The 16,028-nt window shown below is 47.4% G+C and overlaps 1 protein-coding gene and 1 pseudogene across 1 annotated transcript in view; one reads left to right on the top strand and one right to left on the bottom strand.

The window, feature by feature from the left end:
- Positions 1–16,028, bottom strand: part of LOC146200087 (potassium/sodium hyperpolarization-activated cyclic nucleotide-gated channel 1-like) — a 52,978-nt gene that overhangs the window by 11,275 nt on the left and 25,675 nt on the right. The window contains exon 8 of the mRNA XM_084592269.1: positions 1,044–1,287. Coding sequence (XP_084448395.1) covers positions 1,044–1,287 — 244 coding nt within the window. The remainder of the gene's footprint in view (positions 1–1,043; positions 1,288–16,028) is intronic.
- LOC146200088 (lysosomal cobalamin transporter ABCD4 pseudogene) lies at positions 9,853–13,331 on the top strand (annotated as a pseudogene).

Genomic DNA, 16,028 nt, shown 5'->3' on the forward strand with positions numbered 1-16,028 from the left:
GGGCCCAGGGAGCATTAGAGAAGGAAGCTCGACGCATCAGTACAGCATGTTAAGTTTTTGAAAACGCTTGAGAAGGCAAGGACACAGCAAAAGACAGGCGAGCAGTGCGCTTCCAACTGGTTTTGTTAAGCAGGAAGCCGAAGGTGATACTTTGGGCTTTCACCTGCGCATGAATATAAAGCTTCTACTGCAAAGCGATGGCAAATGATTTTTCCTCTTTTCTTTCTTTTTCTCTTCTTGAAGAGCCCCAGATCCCGATGAAAGAAAAAGTATTTCTTTTTCAGACAGTAGAATCAAATCACATATACCATCTTCCCCAGCTAGCGCTGTTTACAAAAACTTCAAAAATTTCCAGCGTGATTTTACATTTGGTCTTCAAAAAAACTTCGCATTTCTAAAGAAAAAGTCAGGAGAGCAAGTACACTTTCCTTTACAGATGAGCAATGAATACTCAAGCGTCTTTTCTGCTGTCCACGCTGTAGACATGTTCGCCTAACTTTTCGTTTCAACGTCTTCCTGGCTAACCTACATAACATGTAAAACCGGTCTAAGTAAGTTTATACCCAGCCTTGCCCGAGTAATATGTGATGTGCATGCCGTCGTCCCACTTGCCGGCTCGGTGGCTCGACGTCTGGCGTCACATTTCTACGGCAACTGTGACGCGAGCCAGCCACGTCTGGATTTTTTGTAGCGCAAAGCTACACTCCGCGGGTCAGAGCCGAGTTTCGCGTGAGTGTGCGCCGCCCGTTATGTGCATGCGCGAGAGCTGCGTGACGTCACGAGAGGCGCAGGTGCGTCGCCTCCTCGCCGTAGCCGGTGCGGGCTCCTCGCCGCCGGCTTGCGCTCCTCTCGGGCGCGTGACCTTTAGCCGGAGCCGTGTTGATGACAGTTGCGCCGCGCGCTACTGCGCATGCTTTACGCTACTCATATCCAGGCATAGCAGAGCTAAGCCACTGCCAATTTTTTTTTTTCGTCTTGCTGCAGACACTTCCTGTCCGCTCCACTCACAAGTCCAGCAAGCCTTTCGCCTCAAATATACTCACGGCCGAAGTAATTTCCTTCGGTGAGCGTGTCCAGCAACTCCTCTTTCTCGCTGACCACGTTGGCGACTCCCGAGCGGATGAAGTACACCTTGCGACCCATGGCTCCGCGTCGCGCGATCACATCGCGCGGCTGGTAGAACTCGGCGTTGAGCCGCTCCGCGATGGCCGTGGTGAAGTCTGGGTCCACATCCGCGAAGAAGGCCACCCGCGTCAGTGTTGCCGTGTAGTTGTGTCGAAGCACTTGCTGCACAGTGCGCAGTCTCTTACATATCGGGTTATGAAACTGGCACGGCGAATAGGAGCGAAGGGATGGCGGGCCCACTGTCTGACACCCTTTCTTTCTTCTCGGTGTTTCCTCACCCTTTCGATTCAAAACAATGGTCCCTGTGCGGCTCCTGTAGATGTTTTGTTTTATTGTATTCTTTCCCGTCCAACCTACGCTATGTCTACGTTACTGCTGATGCTTCAACTAAGCAGAATTCTCCTTGCGAACGATGAAAGCTATACAGGTGTTCAAAGCTATGTTTTCACGTTTGCTAAAAAACAAGCAATCAGCACTGCACAGAAGATTTCCCGAATAGGGTATACAACCAGACAATATAGCGAGGGAATGGGTTTTGTATGCGATGTGCTAAACAACGAAAGTTAGCGAGTGAACCTTCTAGGCAAAGCAGCTACATGTACGCAAGCTGAGGTGTTTCGAACATTTGCCTATTGCTAGCTACTTGTCTTTGGCAGAAGTTATCTTGCCTCGATCATGGTTCGACATATCCGCGCCTCTAGAATTCTAAATGAATTCGTCGAATTTTGCGTGTACTGAGCGACTGCCGAGTAGTGGTGAATATAATGGTCTTCATTTTAACTAAGTTTGCTGTCGTGCAATGTGCAGCTGCTGCATACATCTAAACTGGGTGGTTTGGTTTCATTTGGTTTTGTTAAGTGACCCAAAGCGACTCGGGCTATGGGGGCGCCGTTGCAGAGGGCTTCAGAAATTTCGGCCTCTAAACTATGACATTTACAGGACTCTCCTCAGTTATGTAGAGCCATTGCGAGCACTGATCGCTACTTGTCACGCTATCTCCGACCTCGATTACAACGCTCCTTCGTAGGCCGAGATGTTGTTGACGTCACTATAGGGGGTTATTCACGTGAAGTCAAAGCTGACGTCAGTAGGCAGCCGACGCCATCTTTGCGTCCTCTTCTACGGTCGGTGGCTTAGCTGCTTGTGTGAGTCCGTTTTCTCTGTCATTCTGCCTTATGCCAGCACTGGTGCAATAAAAATTCAATTGGCGTTATGAGCGACAGTTTGAATTATCTGCAAAGTGTGCGCGATGTGGACAGAGACCAGTACATCAAAAAAAAAAGAAAGAAAACTGTGAGACAGACCCGTTTGCGTCGATGCCGTCGACCTGTGGCCGCACACAAATATGCGCGACATTCATGAGTTCCTTGTGCTACGGACGAGGTTCGTCAACAGAAACCAATTAAAAAGTTACGGACCATTCGAAGGACAAAACTATGTTACAAGCGGCTGGTTATAAAGAGCCGCGGTTGAAGCCGACAAACTAGCGCTTCGCGCAATTACATGCGTGCGTACAATGCTTTTCACAGCTAAACGGCTGAGTCCTTGTAGCTCAAATTTTGAACAGAAATGGCATTACATCATCTGTGACGGCAACGAAGCAAAACAAGCCGCTGCCACAGCGATGGCCCCGGTTGCACAATCTCGTCGCGTTGCGGACTCGAAGTCATTTTTTGCAATAAAACTCTTTAAATACAGTGCAGGTTTGATTAAACTAAGTTTCGCTAGTTATTATTTATAAATAAGTTCATAAAGCTCTTCAAACCTTCCGCAAAACAACTCTGCCAGCCTACGTTCTTTCGCCGAATATTGATTTCGCAGACGACCCAGACGATGCGAACCTCACACTTCTGATCAAATGACGTAGGTATAGCCACACACTGCAGAGTTTGCCGAGCCCTCCGAAGGCTTGAATTGCCGCAAAACACGACGAGGAGGTGTTGGCGGCGCACTGCATGCGTATGGCTGGACATGGTTATGCATGTTGTCACGTTGTAGCCTTGATTTTTTTTTTTTTACCTGAAATATGGCTTGCGAGTGCGTGAAGAGCAGCCGTGCCCGTATCGTGGCAATAGCTGGCTGCCAGGGAACATCCGGAAGATTCCAGCTCAGCCCACTTTCGACACATATTTCGTATTTTCCATTACAATTGTGCGGTTGAGCAGTGACAGCCATACGTGACGTCGCATCTCGGTGAGTTGTTTCGTCCGGGCGGTGTGGTTCGTGTGTACTTTCGGAACCTTAAAAAAGCCAAAGCTGTTCGCGCAGCTCTTCACCTTCCGTTGCTTGCACCGTGCACGACTATTACAGTCTATGACAACTTAATAAACCATGGCTGCGGATACCACTGCTTCTGAATTAAACCGCACGCGCGAACGACAGCAATTGATGCGTACGTTCGCCTTGTTCTTTCTATGGACACAAAAATGGCCGAAAGCACCACAATTACTCACAATGCATCGTGCAATGCACGGCACGTCAGTGAATACCTCCTATAGGGTCATAAGCAGATAAATGAAGGGGATATGAGGGCACTCGTTATTATACACGAAGGAAAGAAGCCAGCAGTCGGCGAGGCCAAGGAAAACATTGGGGATTGTACTTTATGTATTTATTTTTAATTCTTGAAGGAAAGAAGCCAACAATCGGCGAGGCCAAGGAAAGCATTGAGAATTGTGCTTTATGTATGTTTTTTTTTTTTTTTACTTTAATAAAAAAAATACATGAAGTACAATCCCCAATGCTTTCCTTGGCCTCGCCGACTGTTGGCTTCTTTCCTTCATGTATTATAACGAGTGCCCTTTTTCCCTTCATTTATCTGCTTATAACTTTAAAAATTAAAAATAAAAAGACAAAGTACAATTCCCAATGCTTTCCTTGGCCTCGCCGACTGTTGGCTTCTTTCCTTCCTATAGGTCATGTGACTTGAGTGAGCACTAAATAAGGATTTTTTTCTTTTTTTTTTACAAACGCAAGACGGCACCGGGTTGCTCCGGAAATATGCCAGCTGATGTTATCGCATCAAAAGGAGTGAAAGCCTGATGCTGAACCCCCGGTCATTCGCAGCCATAGACAACGTTCTTAGAAAACTGCGCTGACGTGTAGCGCTACCGAGTGGGCCCAAGCAATCGCCCCTATGACAACAGCCAATCCCAAAACGACCGCAGCGCACCTTCTCCTCCCCCCCCCCCCCCCCACACACACACACACTGCGGTGGAGTGGTAAGGTGGTTGCCCCACCGGGGTGGTGCAGTGGCAAGACCGCCCGACTACTGTGCCGGAGTACCCGGGTTCGAACCCGACCTCGGCGGCTGCGTTTCGATGGAGGCGAAACGAGGAGGCGTCCGTGTGCTCTGCCATGTCAGCGCAGATTAAAGATCCCCAGGGGGTCGAAATTACTCCGTAGCGCACCACTACGGCTCCTCTTTCTCTCTTTCCACTTTCACTCCCACCTTCATCCCCTTCCCTTACGGCGCGGTTGAGGTGCCCGCACAAAACGAGACAGTTACCGCGCCTTTACCTTCCTATAAATCAATCAATCAATCAATGGGTAAGGCGGACATTTTAAATGTTACTAACCCTCTTTTTTCAGCAACGCAATGGAAAATAACACCGCGCACATTTTAAAAGGGCACTTTTGTACGCACCTGAAAGCCATCGCGTTTACTGACGCGTCTGAAACAATGAGGTTGCAGATGCGGCTCGTCGTCTGCTGCCTGCCTGCTGCTTGAGATACGTCTGCAAACGCGGTGCCTTTTCATGCGTACAAAATTATGTTTAAAAAACGCAAACGCAGTTTTATTCCCTTCCCCGCCGGGGTGGTGCAGTGGTAAGACGCCCGACTGCTGTGCCGGAGTACCCGGGTTCGAACCCGATCACGGCGGCTGCGTTTCGATGGAGGCGAAACAAAGAGGCGTCCGTGTGCTGTGCGATGTCAGCATCCCCAGGTGGTCGAAATTACTCCGTAGCCCTCCACTACGGCTCCTCTTTCTCTCTTTCCACTTTCGCTCCTACCTTCATCCCTTCCCTTACGGCGCGGTTAAGGTGTCCACAGAGACAAGTGTGACAGATGCTGCGCCTTTCCCTTCCTCTGAGCCAATTGCATTATTATTATGCGTTGCGTCGCTGAAAGAAAAGGATTAGTAGCATTTAAAATTACCACCTTAGTCATCCACTGTACAAGGGTGGAGGGGCGCTGCGGTCGTTTTGAGATTTGCTGACGTGGCAATCGATCGTTTGAGCTCACTCCGCAAGGCGTTTTCCAACTGTCTGATAGCGTGCTGCGCTGTGTCAGCGTACACTAAAGAACCCCGATCTAAGCTAATACAGTGACACCCACTATGGTCTGCCTAAAAATTATTAACGCAATATCCTTACTAGGTTATGAGGTGTCCGCAAAATTTGCCAACAAAATGTGTCGCAGGATGTGACGTCATCACCTGGTGATGTCACACCGAGTCATTGGTCATTAATAGTAACAATTAATTATAATAAACATAGAAATATAAAAATTATAATTAGTGATAACAAGTAATAATGAAGTTAATTACTTATAGGTAGTTAATAAGATAATTCTATGCTGCTGGTGTTAAGTAATAAGTGATAGGTAGTTAGTGGTAAGATAATTACAGTATGATAATTAGTGATAAGCTAATAAGTGATGATATTTAGTGATATTGCGAGTCCTCTTCGTGAACTTTATAAAGTCTGCGGTTATCCATCATCACCCTTCGTTTGACATGAATTACATCCTCATTTTTGTATGGTCATCATCAGCGTTAGTTCGTTGTGATCGACCTTCGGCGCTATTGTTGGCACTACCAGTAAGGCTCGGTCCCCCAGCTTACAGCGCGTGGTTAGTGTCAGATAGTAAAAACGTCACGGCAGCACTAATGCATTCGCATTCTCCCAGTGCAGGTTCTGTAGCGACCTTTATACTTTTGGTTTAACTTTTCGGTTTTTATTTCTCGAAAACTCGGCGGACCTTTAGAGAGCTTTCTCCAAAACACTGTTTTCGGTTTTGTGCGGTAGACAATATTTAAGTTGGCAACATAAGTACAGTTTTTATGTATGTGTTGTGTGTGCATGTGCGTGTTTTGTAATTATTCCTGCACGAACAAAGTTACCCTAAGTACAGCTAGTGTTATTTGCGAGCCTGAGTGCAAGCTACCAGTAATGAAAGCCCAAATGGTTAGAAACTCTCAAAGCACTTATGGTTTCGCCAATAAAGGAAGTAACTGTGATTAAATGCTTTCATTTACTGCGCGGTTCAGGTGTCCACAGAAACAAGTCAGACAGATGCAGCGCCGTTTTCTTCCTGCGAAACAATTATTATTAGTAGTATTATTAAATGATAAATCCCTTCACAAAAACAAAAAGACTAAACTTTGTTTCTAAAATGTCGATTATCATGTTAACGCTGGGCTTTTTAGCTAGACAGTGATCAAAGGAGCAATTGGTTTGCGTGTTGACGACGGCGATGAAACTGCTGCTTAACTGTTGTAGTAGCCAAAACACGACACTTAAATCCCGTCAATTATGCATAATTTCCTAGGCGGGCAGTGGTAAAGAACAGCGCTAGACTGTATTCAGCCTTTGAACAGGCATGTGGGGTAGCAGATTGATACCCCAAGATGAACAGCTGCGCTGCCCGATCACAAGGTATGACGTCACACCGAGACCCTGGCTTCCACACTCAATTCTCTCGTATACAAGTGAGTTTAGCACCGAAGTGCAGGCCACTAGCGGTACCGGTATAAAGAATACTAGACTTTTGGTAAAAAATAAATTTAAAAGATTGAATTTGTTGTACTTTAATCTTTTGTTTGTTTGCTTGTTTGTTTGTTGTTTTGTTGTTGTTTTTTTCTTTAAATAGAAAAATTCAGAGCCTGCTCCTAACAGCTCATACGCCTCTTCAAGAAGTTGAACACCGACAGCACTTTTAATTCAAATTTTCCTTGTGCAGTAGCCAAATTATTTCCCAGGAGTGACGGAAGCCGCTACCCACTATATCTAGGCTGCAGCACATATCTGAAAGCCGACTCCTTGCCGACCTCTTAATAGCTCTCAAACTCGAGTTCCCGATCTACGTACCGCCTGAAGTACCCAACTAAACGATAGTTTTAAAGCAAACGTTGCGTGCCGGTAGAGCAGCTAAAGTTTCAACGCCATGAAGATAATTATTACAGCAACGGCTTCAGCCAGCCAGGCGTAACGCAGCATCTTATCGACATGCATGAAACACAAAAATAAAAATGCAACGTCCGCAACGAAGTTTTCTATGGTGAAGCATGTCCGATTGCCCCGACATACATAATTACCGCCGAATAGTGTTTGTTAGTTTCTACAATTCAGTTATGCTCTTAATAGTTGTGCTACACCTCATCCGCACTCTCCGAGTTCAGGCGCTACCAGGCCCACCTAGTTCGTCAACACACCGAATTTTAGCGAGCGAAAATTGTGTTAACGTGACCGTTAAAGACATGCCAGCTTTAAAGGGGCAAACAGGACTTATATTTGAAGTTGGCGCTGTAACGGTAGGCTACGCCAACATTCAAATCCAAAAGACGATATAGCAGAGTTCATTTTGTTACTGAAGAATCGGGTGGCAGGAAGAACAATGATTCAGAGCTTAATCGAAATTTCCAATTGAAAATACCATCGTTTACTGCCTAAAAAAAAAAAAAATCAACCATTATAGCCTTAGACATCTCTGTGTCCCTTCAAACCAAACAACGGTAGTTAATACAAGATTACCACAGGCGCCATGGCCCGAATTCCCGCAGGACACCTGTAACCAGACCAGACAATGCGATTTGACGACACGTCATTTAGGTACTTCCTTGTGCCCCACCTTCTTTGCCAACAATTTTCGAGCTGCCGTCCTTACACCATGCCCACTTTAAACGCCGAAATGAAGCTCAATGAGCCAAGGCTTTCTGTGCATTTGACCGAGTTACGTGAGCAAATTGACAATTCACTTCCATTAGTCGATGTTTACATGTACTCGAGGATGTGCGTATGTTTGTGATGTACATTATGCAACACATTTGGTGGGAAATCCTTCTCAGCGTGCCCATACTTGCGTGCACATGCCAGCATATCGTACGCCGCTCCCCTTAGCACTGAAGTGGTCAGGCGAGCCGAGGTCGTCTACAGTTTTCAGCAACAAAAAAGAAACTGGTGGAACGAAATATTAGGTAGAACGAACGTTATCGTCTATCAGGGTTCTTCAGTCGATAATGCCTCAGAATGAGGACTCAATAAACCTGTGCAAAGGTACTGGCTGATATTTTGCGGGCGCAACAAGACGCATCGATGACGTGAGAGCGATAAAGACTGCCCATTAGTGGGACAAAAATGATGTGGACAGTGATTGCGTATAATGAGCGTACTTGTAATATGAGCAAGCAGCGAGCTGTGCTAGTTGGAATAGGTCATTTTTGGAAATACCAGCGCAAAGGCAAGGACAACGGAGAAAATGAACAAACACGACACTCTCCGTTCTTTCTGTTTTTTTTTTTTCTTTTTTTGCGCATGTATATTGTGTAAATGAATCTGCTATGTGAAGTGCGTGCATTTGAGCACAAGGATAGTCTTTCGAGCACTTCATGCTTGCTTTCAATATAGGAGCCAAAGCACTAAGGTGGTTAGAGTTAATATCGGCGGGTATCCATGCACCAAAAAGCAAAGGGCACGGAAGATCTTTTTGGGGGCGATTTTAGGGTGGACGCCCCCGCTTTGCTTTTTTGCTGCTGTCATCATTTCTGCTGTTTGCATTTGTATAATACAACTGCTCTCGTTGAAAGTGGTTGTACCGTTAGGATAAGTAAAAGTGTTTAAAAGGCCAGCGACGTCACCAGTGTATAGCTGGTGTAAACTGATGCATCATTTAAAACACAAAGCGACCACTTTATGAAGAAGAAAACAGGGCTTTCTAAGCTGTAAAGAAAGGCGGGGGTGAGGGGTGGGGGGGGGAGGGGGGGGGGCGAAAGGCAGGTGCCGCCAACACCACCTGTTTCCACAAGAACGTTGCAGTGACATCTGGAGAGATGTCGTGTTGAAATGAACCAAGGGCGGATATTACCGCCTCATTAATCGAATATCGCTACCGTTAGTGCACTTTCATCTCACAACTGAAAAAAGTTGAAAGAAATTACACACGACACTCAGCGTCATCACTAACCTCCAGAGTTTTTGTCTCAACAGAGTTTAAAAAAAAAAAAAACTTTTATCGAACTTGGACTCCAAATTTTGCTCAAGAAAAAGCGTCATTGGACTCAAAAAGAAAAAAAAAAAGAAACAACGAATTTCCCTACTGTGGGGTCTTATAGAAGAAAACCTGTGGATTTGTCAGAAGCCCTCCACTTCAGATGTTTTCCGACCAAACTTAGTTCGAAGGACGTGCTTAATGTGTGCTTTTTTTTCATCACCAACTCTTGTCCGTCGTTTGTATTGCCACATGCGGATGTTTTTAAATAAACGTCGCTGCGGAATATCGGTGTGATCACCAGACGAAGCTTTTGAGGGGAACAGCACGACACGCCTGCCGGTGCTTTATGCTTAAAGCAGGGGGAAAATATCGATTTTTGAGCTGACACTGAAAGAGCGAAGACTCAGCAGCCTTGGAGCCCACGTACAAAATTCGCGCCAGCTAAGCGCGTCACAACGCTTTTCTTACAAGCGCCCACAGATGCCCCTACCATCCCGTGTCTAGGTAGACACGCTGCCTTTCTTTATAGCCGTTCATTGCGCTTCTGCGGAACCAGCAGCGGAAAACAGGTTTCCTATTCGACGGCGTGCTGCGCTGCGCATTCGCTGGCATGTGACGCTCGCGGCAAGCTTGTCTTGATTGCAATGCTCGTCGATGGCGCGCTGCGCCAAGCAAATGCTTTTTCTGCAGAAGCCTGCAGCCTTTGGATCGGTAAGCTGAAACTGCTATCCTGACCACGCATTGGTGAACATTACAAGCTGAAGCGCCGCAAAGCGGCATGGAAGTCCACCGCAGCCGCAAAGTAAGCACCTGCTCTCTGCAGCCAGCCTTGATGCGTTCTGAAAGAGGCGTACGCGAAGGCACGCGACGCGCTGCACTTTCGACGGACCTGCTACGCTGCAACCGTATCCGCCGCTCGGAAACAAAGGCGCCCGATAACGTGATCGGTGTGGAAAGCGAGAGCAGCCCGCAGCCACGGAGACAGCATACTGAGGATGGTTGGGTCGCCGCTAACTTCGCGCGGCGGCTTCTAAGCTGCGATAAGATATGCGCGCTGAAAACATTCAAGTATGGTTCGTTGTCTCTCATTATCCCCGTTGGAAGATAGCGCCCTCGCAAGTAGTACTGACTCGACTAATAGCGAAGCATTACAGCTCGAGTCTCTGACAGCTCGCCGCCGTCGACGTCCCGTCACGATGTACAGCGTGGGCTTCAACGGGCTTCTCGTGAGGCGCTTCCTGACTCTGTGCTCGCTCCTGTTCAGGGGCAAGAAAGCGGTACTTCTCCTTGCTGCTTTAATGTTCGTCGTAGTCACCTACGAGTTCATCTCGTATCAGGTGGGTCTCATCAGCAGTCGTTATTACCGGGTGCTGCAGGACAAAGACCTGCACGGTTTCTGGATCCAAACTGCTCTCGGTCTCAGTCTTGTGTTCGCCATATCCAAGACTAGGGCCTTGCGGACCTTCCTCGCATCTACAGCCGGCGTGCACTGGCGCAAGCTCATCACCACAGATCTGCACGGACTCTACTTTGCGGGGAAGAACCACTACGACGTGAATGTCGTGGAGGGAGAACTAGACAATGCCGATCAACGGATGACGCAGGACGTTGACCGTTTCTGCAGGACTCTGGCAGAGACAATGCCGCCAGCGCTGATCGCTCCCTTCACGGCGGCATACTACAACTACCAGGCGTACGTGGCCACCGGCTGGTTAGGACCAGTGTCCACAATCGTCTTCTTCCTCGTGTTCACAGTCCTCAACAAGTTCTTGTTGTCACCGGTCGTCCCTCGCGTTTACCAGCAGCAGAAACAAGAGGGGCAGTTCAGGCACACCCACGCGCGCATAAGGGACAACTCCGAGTCGATCGCCTTTCTGGACGGCGAACCCGTGGAGAAGGAAAATGCAGACGCCATTCTGAGCGACGTGGTCAAGGCTCAGCAATCCGTTGTGAACAGGGAGTTCCCGTTGAACTTCGGTATTCATCTTTTCGACTACACCGGAGCAATACTGAGCTTGTTAGTCATTGCCGTGCCCATTTTCAACGGCGTGTACGACTCCCTCACTCCAGGTGAACTGTCGCAGCTCATCAGCAAAAATGCGTTCGTGTCTATCTATCTCATAAGCTGCTACAGCAGCCTAGTAGACCTGTCCGGAAGCGTGGCGGTCATCGCAGGAAACACGCACAGGATCATGGCTCTCCGGGAAAAACTGCAAGCTCTCTCTGAAGAACTGCGTGACACGAAGTGCGACGATACCAGCAACCAAAAGGGTTCCGGCGAAAGCAACGGGCGTCCGACGGGAGATGACAGCGACGACGACAGGCCGACCGTCGAGCTCCAGGACGTGACCTACAGCTCACCGCGAGACGGTAGCGTTCTAGTTGAGAAGCTGACGTGGATGTTGGACGACAAACGAAAGGCTCTCATCACTGGCGCGAGCGGAAGCGGTAAGACCACCCTGCTGAGAGTCATCAAGGGTCTGCGGAACGTCGACTCCGGATGCGTGCGTGTGAGGAACGCACACTCCTTGGAGTTCTTCCCGCAGTCGCCGTGGCTGACTCCGGGCAGCCTACGCAAGCAAATCCGCTATCCTTACGATGAAATGCACGATGGAACCATTGACGAAGACGCAGAGGAAGCAGTGATGGTCTCGCTACTGGAGCTCACGGGCCTAAAGCATCTCCTGGACAGCGCGAACAATCTGGACAGCGAAATGGACGCCGCGTGGTACGACACGCTGTCTCCGGGAGAGAGGCAGCGGCTCAGCTGGGCTCGCCTGCTATACCGGCGGCCCAAGCTCGCCTTGATGGATGAAGCTACAGCCGCTATAGACCCAGAGCTCGCATCCACGTTGTACGCAGAGTGTGAGAAACGAGGAATCAATGTAGCTGTCATCAGTTACGAACGCAAGATCGAAGGATGGGAGCCCGACATGGTGCTCCAGCTACGAGGAACGGACGGCTACTGGACAGTCTCGTAGAAGCTACCAGCTACAGAACACATTCATTCCTTCGAGACAATCGTGAAAAGTGCGGAATTATGTGTGCAACAACAACCATGCAGGGCTCCTAAATGGTTGCCAGGCAAGATAGACATGTTCTCCGTGCGGTAATTTTTACTATATTAGCCCTAAATCACCCCATTGTTAGAGAAACGTCCATTGATAGCGCTTTGTAACTTCTAGACTATCCCATCTATGCCAAACGCAACTCTTCAAGGTTCTTAAACCTGTAATGAAAGCCGCAAGACTGACCACAGCATGATATTTGGAGCTCTGTATCATGACGTGTGCTTTTATCTCGTCATAAAGTCTGAATTTATCTGTGTGGTTACGGCATACATAAAGATCACGGCGTGTACTGTACTGCTGTCCTATGAAAAATGTAGTCGGGTTCACCACTATCGATGTAGTTAAAAAATTTCTTCTTTGGGCAATAGAAATGCCTTTCAGTAATCTTGTTATTGCAGTCGTAGTTCTTGGTCATAACTTTCAACGTCATGGCTTAAATCCGTAGTACGGGATAGGTGCAAAGCCCTTTGCCAGCTCTTCCTGAAGGACATGACGCAGCGCACCCTCCCCCCGCCCCTCGTTCCTTCAGCTTGTGACTACAAAATTATACAGTACTTAACTGTAGCGCGCCATGTACCGATTGCATTCATAGTTGCCGTTATTAAATGAACAGCGACAAATTGAGGAAATTTTAATCGCAGCATAGTTACTATGCCCTTGAGACGGTTCCGGGCTGCTTTTCGTAATGGCTGAGAATCCAAAGCGTAGTGCGAAAAAGATACACAAACTCATTAAAGATTTCATTAACACGCATATGAAAAAGTCGCTCCCCCCCCCCTCCCCCCCGCCTCCGCTACTTTTTCGAGAGAAGTGCAGGTTGCTTACTTGCGTGAAATGTGTACTTGTGTCATGTGATATTGTGGCAAGAGCCTTACTGCGCCTGTGATGATTCTCTCAGAATATATATTTTTATACAACTCCAAGCTGGTGTTTTTATTACAGCTGTCGTTGACTCGTCTTAGTAATATGCACACTAAATGAAGAAGGTGAAAGTTGTGGAAGTCTGCCAGTGGCCTCAGCAATAAGGCGCGCTGACTGCGGTATCAAGTGGACTAAAATACACTCATGGCTTTAAGTGAAAAACACTAATCTGGACGGTCAGAGCTCATCAAAATCGTCCAACGTTTCTATCTTGGCTTGTTCCCTCTTTCCTCGCTATCTTTGGGTTTCAGAGCGTAGCAAAAACGTATAACGCTTGCATGCCATGCTTGTCTCCCACCTCCTCACTTCAACCTCTCGCCACAGCTCCGGAGGTTCAGTTGCCTACCAAAATCTTGAAACGTCTCTCGAATGCACTCTCGCGCGATAACACGTTGGTTGGCGCAGCCAAACCGTCTCTCATATTTCGTTTCCGGTAACCGCGAAGAGGGATAAGAAACGAGAGCATGCGAAAGTAGTAAATATAGTCCTAAACATTTGTGCTGTGCCGTTGCCTTTTCGCAGACGTCCTGTAACATTCACGAGTATTTCGAGTGCCTCTGTCCGGATACCCGCCACGTAATGATGCAGGCATATCTCTCTTCTTTTCAACCACGGTGCAGCTTATTTTTCGTGCACTGCTATGGCACTTAACTTGCCGCTCTTCATCATAGAGCAAGCTTATCACGAGCAAGCTGATGACAATATAGTTTTAGGCTAGTTACATCTGCCCTTTAGCACTGTGAGAATTTGAGTGCTCTGCACGATGGAAGGTTCCGGACGTTTTGCGGGAATAACAAGTGGGCCTCACAGCCCAATTGTAAACCTTTTTACCCATAACATTCCCTGTGTTTTTCGCTCTCTTGATGACGTCACTAAGTCGAGACGGCCCAACTCGTGCAGATGGTGGATAAGCATGAGTAACGAAGCTTGGGAACTAAATTACGCGCCCCCAACATTTAAGCCAGCCATTAAAGTGCTACGTGAACTGCTATTCCCACCAAGGCCTTCTTGTCACCCGGCCGCCGAAGAGCATAGGTCGGCAAAATCAGTGTGCTCACTCAGGCTCACTCAGAAACATTTGGTCCATCTGCGGGCTCACTCTCACTCAGACTCACTCACACTCATGAACTCAAACTCACGCAAGCTGGCAACTCACTCGGGCTCACTCAGACTCATGAACTCAAACTCACGCATGATGACGACTCAGTCCGGCTCACTCAGGCTCATGAACTCAAACTCACGCATGATGAGGACTCACTCGGGCCATAGCCTCCTCGCTCAGACTCATAACTAATCTGGGCTCACTCACTCATTTCAACTCACGACTCATTTGAACTCACTCATCTCGACACACTCATTTTTGACTCACGATTCATCTGCGCTCACTCACTTCGACTGATGATTCACCTGAACTCGGACTCATCTCGACTCACTCATTTCCACTCACCCATTGAGCTCACTCATTTAGACTCATCGGGACTCACTCATCATGAACTCACTCATTTCCATTCTCGACAAGCAACGAGTGACGGTCGTAAAGCTCGTATAGGTAGGCGGTAGGCGGAAGGCAGTACAGAGAAAAACGCGGGAAATAAATAAAAAAAAAAATAGTGTATGATTACATGATTAGACTTTTTTCTTCAGTAATGAGTTGAAAGGTTACAGGAAAAGGAAAAAATATGGTAGGGATTATCTCTTTTAAGCTGATTAAAGTATGAAAGCACGGCCTTTTTGGCTACAGCACGGGTCAAATTTTGGAAATGGCTATAGTCGATTTGGTGGTTGCCGTCTTGTCGGGCACAGTCATTAATGGTTGGATACGAATTTTAAAGGTGAAACTTCGAAGGTGACCTGGACCAAATTCTGGAAATGGTCCATTCCCAACTTTATAGGTAACCATATAGTGTCGAGTATGGTCAATGCAATTAGGAACTGATCACTTTTGGTGCAAATTGGCCAAAATCAAATTTCGAGAGTTGGTAACCGTGTGTGACCCGAACCAAAATTTGTAGGTCACCATCGTGTTCGCCGTAAACGAATTATGTTGCACGTTTATTTTGGTCCAAAATCGGCCTAAGTCAATCCATACTAGGATGAGTGGACCAAATTTGACGGTGGGCCCGGTCTAATTTGGAGATTACCATTTTGTTCGCCACAGTCCTATTAAATTGGACAGATTTTTGCCTGAATCAGTCGATGTCACATTTTGGCGGTGGGTGGGCAAACTTTAAGGCGGCCGGTGAGGTCACCATCGTGGTCGCCATAGGCGGATTAAGTCGGACAGATTTTGGACCAAATCGACCGAAGCAAAATTTCAGCTATATCGGAATGCGCTTAATTTACCCACGTGCGTAGCCACGTGGGTAAATTAACCTACCCTACCTCAAATAACCTACCCTATTAGAGTAATGTCACACACAAAAAAATATCGGACAAGATTCTTGGTCTGTGGTGGTCAGCCTATGACTTCTCTCGCAATAAGAAAGAATATTAGAAAATGTGGTTACACAATGGTGTCTTCGAAATTCATTAGCCTGATATTATTAGCTATGCACAGCTAGCCTGGCTCGTTCGCATCGCTGTGCACCAATGAGCAGCCAACCCGTGAAATCATTTGCGATATATTCCGAAATGAATAAACAGCAAGGGAAGAACTATATAGCTACCGCACTACAACTCGCAAATGAGAACAAATGTTC

Source organism: Amblyomma maculatum, chromosome 2 (assembly GCF_055883805.1).
Source record: "Amblyomma maculatum isolate TAMU_Amacu chromosome 2, ASM5588380v1, whole genome shotgun sequence".
Lineage (NCBI taxonomy): Eukaryota > Metazoa > Arthropoda > Arachnida > Ixodida > Ixodidae > Amblyomma > Amblyomma maculatum.